This window comes from Chelmon rostratus, chromosome 21, assembly GCF_017976325.1.
Source record: "Chelmon rostratus isolate fCheRos1 chromosome 21, fCheRos1.pri, whole genome shotgun sequence".
Taxonomy (NCBI): domain Eukaryota; kingdom Metazoa; phylum Chordata; class Actinopteri; order Chaetodontiformes; family Chaetodontidae; genus Chelmon; species Chelmon rostratus.
This window is the reverse complement of record NC_055678.1, coordinates 13,328,063-13,334,197: the sequence shown is the minus strand read 5'-3', so window position 1 is coordinate 13,334,197 and position 6,135 is coordinate 13,328,063. Positions and strand designations below refer to the sequence as shown.

General features: G+C 43.5%; 1 protein-coding gene across 1 annotated transcript; it reads left to right on the top strand.

Annotated features, from left to right (window-relative positions):
* Positions 1 to 64: 64 nt before the first annotated feature.
* On the top strand, positions 65 to 4,873 carry ccdc78 (coiled-coil domain containing 78). The gene is made up of 14 exons (XM_041963393.1): positions 65 to 136; positions 395 to 526; positions 625 to 711; positions 886 to 1,242; positions 1,752 to 1,802; positions 1,922 to 2,010; positions 2,278 to 2,356; positions 2,468 to 2,593; positions 2,684 to 2,880; positions 3,468 to 3,642; positions 4,242 to 4,285; positions 4,376 to 4,457; positions 4,604 to 4,704; positions 4,786 to 4,873. The coding sequence occupies exons 1-14, from the start codon at positions 65 to 67 to the stop codon at positions 4,871 to 4,873; spliced, it is 1,680 nt and encodes a 559-aa protein (XP_041819327.1).
* The last annotated feature ends 1,262 nt before the right edge of the window (positions 4,874 to 6,135 follow it).

Below are 6,135 nucleotides of genomic sequence, written 5' to 3'. Positions count from 1 at the left end.
CCATGGCAACTAGCTAGCTGTTGGTGGAAACAGTGGGTGCCTTAATGTAAGACAGTGAATAAAGATGGATGCAGAGGATCTCCAGCCAGCTTCCACTGAACTTCAGGAGCGACTTCAAGCTCTAACAGAAGAAAATGTAAGTAAAATATACTATTTTTTTCATGCCTGAAAAGGACTTATTTTGGTAATGTGTAGCTTTCTCGTTTCTGAACTGAGCTTAAAAGAAAAGTGGAAATGAACATGTTTTCAGACTACAAACGCAGTGGTGGTTGGCAGAATTGTCCTTTGAATTATTCTTGATATGGACAAAACAGGACATGGGACATAATTCAAGGGGCTAATGTGCCTTTGTCACCTCATTGTAAAGAAAAGTTTCTGCTCATGTCACTTTTAGTTGCAGCTGCGAGACAGAAATGAGCGCCTTTTCTTCAAAGTGGGCTACCTGGAAGGCAGACTGGGCCACCTGGCCAGCTCCAGCACAGACCTGTCCTGCAGGCTGGTCCAGAGTGAGGAGGACAAACTGAAGGTACAGTTCATGAGCTATGTCAAGCATGTATAAGCCTCAGTTTATCCGTCCAGTAGAGAACCAGAGGCTTTTTTTTGTCCCTGTCTAATGCCTTTCAGATATCTAAGGAGCTTGTGGAGGAGAAAATTCAGGCAAATAAGATGAGAGAGCAGTTTGAGGAAGAGACGTTTGAGCTGAAAAACAAGGTGAGGATTTGCTTAAAGTGAGAGTAGCACGTAAATAAAACCATAAAAAGTTTGCCTTCATTTGATCAGGATTACAGAAAGGTAAATGCCCAAAAAAGAGCAAACAAGTGTGCACACAGTGTGATCCCAAATCACTGAGGCTATCTGTGCTGCACTTTCTTTTCCCCTTGTGAGATTTTGAACCAAGACGGTGTAATAACAGAGCTTGAGATGGAACGAGACCGGCTATCGAGGGAACTCCAGTCAGCTGAGGCTCGTCTGAAAGTGGGAGAGAAGAGCGGCAAAGACCTGACAGAGGAGTACGCTGCACTGAAGAAGAGCTACCTCTCTCTGACTGAGGCTCATGATAAGGAGCTGGCCCACAGCGAAGAGCTGAGCACTGAGCTGCTGGCATTGGCTCAGGCCCAGGACGCCCTCCGCAGGCAGCTGGAGGAGCAGCAGCAGAGTGTGAGGACTGCTGCCCACAGCCTGCATGGTGAGCTGGACAGGGTGCGGGCCCTGATGAGCCGCATGTCAAGAAACAGAGTGAAGGTGAGACAGTGTGTTAATTAGTCGTAACTGCTCTTCAGATGCAGAGGAAGTGCAAACAGGAAAGAGTTTAGTTCCTGTCACTCACTAGTTCCTGGAACATTTGGGTCTTTTGTTGTAGGTGTAGTAATAGTCGTGCTTTAAAGCCCCACACCACAATTAAATATTTTGCATGACTGCAACTCAGTTTTGCTGGAAAATCATTAATCACAGAGATCATGTTAGTCCCATCTCAGCTATTCAAAAGAAAAGCGCTCTTGCAGCTCCAATACAAGCAGAACATGTTCTTGTCAGTGTATAAAATGCCAAAACAAAATGTGTCTCATCCAACAGTGAATAAGTATTGCAGCTTTATTTACTGTACCATTAATGCATTTTTGGAGCCAAAAAGGTCATTTTTATAAAACATTTTCATTTTGGGGCAAACTATTCAGTTCAGTTTGAAAATATCATGCTTGCCATTATACATTTTAAATGTTTATTAAAATTAAACAACATCATTCTATTAACAGCTTGAGGATCTGGCATCTTTTGAAAAGGGGCAAAAAACTATGGAAAAAACTGTAAGTATTTTTGTACAAAACATAGAGCTCATTGCTGGGGGTAGCGGCCAACACATGTTTTAAGGGCATCAGTAAACTATCTACCTCCCTCGCCTGCTCTTTCATCTGCTCTGACGTAGCTCCTCGGAAACCAAGATGAGATCAAAAGCATGCTGGAGAAAATGAAGAACAGCTACGAGGAGCAGCAGAAGAAACTGGAGGAGAAAATGTGAGGGCCTGTGAACGTTTGTCATTTCCTCGTGCACAAGCCAAATTAAATGAAACATTATCGTTCCACTTCCAGTCGCCAAACATGTATGTCCTAGTTTTCGTCCCATAAGCATCTGCTCTGCGGTCCCCTCTTTGATTTTTGTTCTCAGTTGTGGTTTTATTTGCTGTGTGTGTGATGTGGTCTCTTTGCTTGCCCCTGTGATGTGGCTGGCTGTGGATTTTTGGTCACTGCTCTGGTGTGGTTGGTCCTGTGTCTGGTCATCAGCGTGGCGATGGGTAAAGAGCACCAGGAGAACAAGAGAGCGATCCGTGATAGCCAGCAGGAACTATCTAAACAGAGTGCGGTGAGCATTAACAATCCCAACATCAAAAACAGTTTTTAATAGCAGGTTGCAGACGTTACTTGGTGGAAATGTGTTCAACTTCAAATCATGTCTGTGTAATTTGCGTCCAAGGCCCTGATGTGCTCTCAGAGCCAAGTGAAGGAGGTGGAGGAAGAGAACTCAAAGCTGCAGCTTCAAATCAAAGAGCTGAATGAGGAATACCGTGCGAGGCTTGTGTGCTATTTACACGACTTATCTGTGAGTTGGTGCACTCGCACAAGCATGTGTACAACATTAGACACAACATCCACCCCTGCTATGACATCCACCTGCATGTCTTTCATGTAGGAGTACATTAACGCACTTGGAGAAGGTAAAAGCCCATCAGACGCCTCTAAGATGAGGGCATTTGTGGACAGCATGCTCCAGGATGTTCGTTCATCCTACAGGGTCAGGGAGGAGCAGCTCGCCTCTGCTGCTCGCTCCTATAAGAAGAGACTTCAGAAGATCACCAGGACCCATCATGCTCTCTTGATTGCGTACAGGTGAGACTTCCTGTGTGCTTTACTGTTCTTCCAGACAGAGGTGTGTGTCTTTTTATGTCCTGCTTTTCAGTGTGTACACTAGTGGTTTCTAAACCATTATAAAGCCACTACTGTCAACTGACCATATCTATGAGTTGTCAACATGTGAGTGGCTAAATTGAAGAGTGGTTCTACTTTTTTCACAGATGATGTAATTTGAAAGATTTTACCTGAAGAGGTACAAACATATTTTAGAAGCAAAAAAGCAAAAAATAGTGATTCAATCAAAAAACAAACCCAATTTTGTGTTGCAGAGTATTGCTTTTTTCATTATTTGCTAATCAGTATATATCTACATCTCTGACCCCCAGATTGGGAACCATTGCGCTACACATACATTAGCAACACTTCCAAATTAATCGCCTGTAATTATATATTTGAATGACTCACATTTAATGTTGGACATTGCAGTTGCGTTAAAAAAATGCACCAATAAAAATAAAACTGGATGAACTTAAAGAGGTAGGGTACCAGTATTGCCAACAGGATTAAATTCCCTGTTGATCCATGATTAATAACTGGCCACATGGCTACATTGTGATCTTTAGGGTTCAGAGGGAGCAGATCTTGGCCAAACCAGAGAGCTCTCTTGACCCTGGACCCCCAGAAGCCCACTTCAGCCCGGAGCCTGCTGAGCTCAGAGATGAAACTGAGAAGGAGCTGCAGCGCCTTCGGCAGGACAAGGCGGGGCTGGAGGGTCAGCTGCAGGAGGCCCGGGAGCAGGTAGCGCCAAAGAAGGATGGCTGCTTTGAAGTGGATCGATCTGCTTTTGTTTTGTCTGGTTGAATGCTTGTATTTGGTCTATGGGGATTCTTCTTTGTGTCTGTACTTCCCTTATAAAGCCAAACAGTGTTTGCTTTCGGAGCAGTGAACTAGAATAATGACTTCAAAGTTTGTGTCCGGGGGCAACAAAAAGCTTTGCTGCTGCAGAGTTGGACTGCAGATCATGTAGCAACACTGATGGATGTGAGATTTGTTGCTATTGAACTGCTAGCTGTAGCTTCATATTCATACAAACATGAGAGCCATTGATCTACTCATCTATCTCTTGGCAAGAAAGCCAATAAATGTATTTCCCAACATTTCAAATTGATCTTTAAACATGTTAATGTGCTTCTGGCTAAATTTCCAATCGTCCTCGTCCTCCAATGAAGTTGATGAAAGCCTCACTTTCAGAAAATAGCTGTTTTTCACTTTTTTGAAGCAAAATATTGTTGCTCAGATTCATTTTGTGTCGCACACTTCAGATCCTCATTTACTTCCTCTTGGATTCACACGCATTTATGCGTTTATGGTCATTCAAGCAGACCTTTCTGTTCCAGGTGGCTGCCTTCAAAATGCGCCTTCCACATTTAAGCCATCAGCAGTGAGTGTCATATTTGTATTTCACCAACTAACAAATGTAGTCAGCTGTGGATTGTGTCATAAAAAATGCTGAAATATGTAACTTTATCAGGCCGGCAGTACTGGAGGAGATATGTGAGGAATCCTGGTCAGACATACGGAAACAGCTGAGGGAGATCACAGACTCCACACTGGTAAACAAAACTCTCTCACCCTTTAACATCTGGATTGTCAGATTACGTCCCTCATACAAGCAACTCTTGTTAAAATCTCACTTACATAAAGACATAAACAGTGTTCCCTGATGAAGGTGACATGAAGATTTCCTTCCTTCACACAGGTGGGCTTCGAGAAGGAGTGTGCCATCCTCATCACCAGAGCAACAGTTGCAGAGGCGCAGGTGTCGGAGCTGCAGGACTACATTGACGACCACCTGGGCAGGTCAGGAAGTCACTTGATATGTAAGTCATATAATGTTCACCTTCAGAGGAGTGTTATATTGAACTTCATCACTACCTGCAGGTACAAAGAGGAGATCTCAAATCTGTGCAGGCTGCATGGAGTACAGGAGGTGGGGCGTTCCCAAAGTGCTAATTCATCACTCCATTAAGAAAACTGGCCACAGAATACAATCTCTAGTCATATATTCCTTTATGATTACGCAGCTTTTAAGTTTTAAACCTTATATATGAAAATGAAAATACTCTTAAATATTTCTTTCAGTGGAATTATACATAAAACTGTGCTTGTAAACTGATTTTACACACAATTTTTAAGTGGAAACTAATAATAAATCTGACTGGATACATGGTTTTGTCCACAGAGCGTATGATTGGTGCACATTAACACCATCACTAGGGGGTGCTGCTCATACTGCTTGTTTTCTCTATGAAAGGCCCCCAAAGAAATCCGGCCTTGAGAAAAAAATGCCTGGAATGTTTGTAAAGCTTATGTCAATTTCACGAGCCCCAGAGAAGAAAGCGTGGTGACAATGAGGGGTCACCCTGGTGAGAATAATGTCATTACATGTTACCCAGACACGTACACGCCCGTGAATGCTTTTCCTCAATGCCGTGCTGAGAACTGTGGCGCAAACAAGCCGGGCTTTTTCCAGAATGAGGGTTCATATTTATAACCTCAGTTTTGGTGTGAATGGGCATCTATTCCCTTTAAATCCCTTTAACAGTGAAAGGGTCTGCATTTTTTTCTGGTGTGTTTTGGTAGCTGGGTTTCATCGTTTTCATTAGTGCCATTGCTGACATAGCTTTAAAATTTCCTTTTTAAAAGTACTTCAAAAGTTTGGTTTGAAAGTTTGGGAGAGGTCTGGCTGAAAAATGTCAATAATTTTTATGTTGAAAAAGATCAAATGTTGAAGTTAAAACACTCCCGGGAATGCTGGGAAAAGTAGTCGAGATGGAAAGAGTCATACGCATGTCACCCCAATCCCCTTTTCAGGGGGCATGCCAGCCCGGGGAGGAGGGGAGCAGGGGTGTGAAGGTTTGAGAGGAATGGGAAGCAGGATTTTGTTAGTAATGTATTACACTCCCATGGCCCTGGGAAAAGGGGGGGGGGTTCAGCTTGGGCCGGTGCCAACATAGTCACTGTGCCAAAGCGCTGGGTGCTGGAGACCACTCCTCTCACCGACAGATCTGTGGGAAAATCAAAACCAGGTTGTTCTTTGCTGCTCTGCCAACAAAGACAGAGAGATGATATGCCCGCAGAGGCCTCTACAAACTTGTACAAATGAAGTGCACTCTGAGTAAACAAAAAGCAAGAACAGCATCAGAAACATTACAAATACTTAGAGGTTCAAGTCTGGTGCACCACAGCTGGTCCTCAAGCACAAGTGCCAATTTTTTCCCCCCAACTCGG

What these genes read in the sequence shown, in the direction of transcription:
- ccdc78 (XM_041963393.1), top strand. Translation starts at nt 65, where the DNA reads ATGGATGCAGAGGATCTCCAGCCAGCTTCCACTGAACTTCAGGAGCGA. An exon ending in GTGAGGAGGACAAACTGAAG is followed by an intron (nt 527 to 624) that starts GTACAGTTCATG and finishes AATGCCTTTCAG; the next exon opens with ATATCTAAGGAGCTTGTGGA. An exon ending in CGTTTGAGCTGAAAAACAAG is followed by an intron (nt 712 to 885) that starts GTGAGGATTTGC and finishes TCCCCTTGTGAG; the next exon opens with ATTTTGAACCAAGACGGTGT.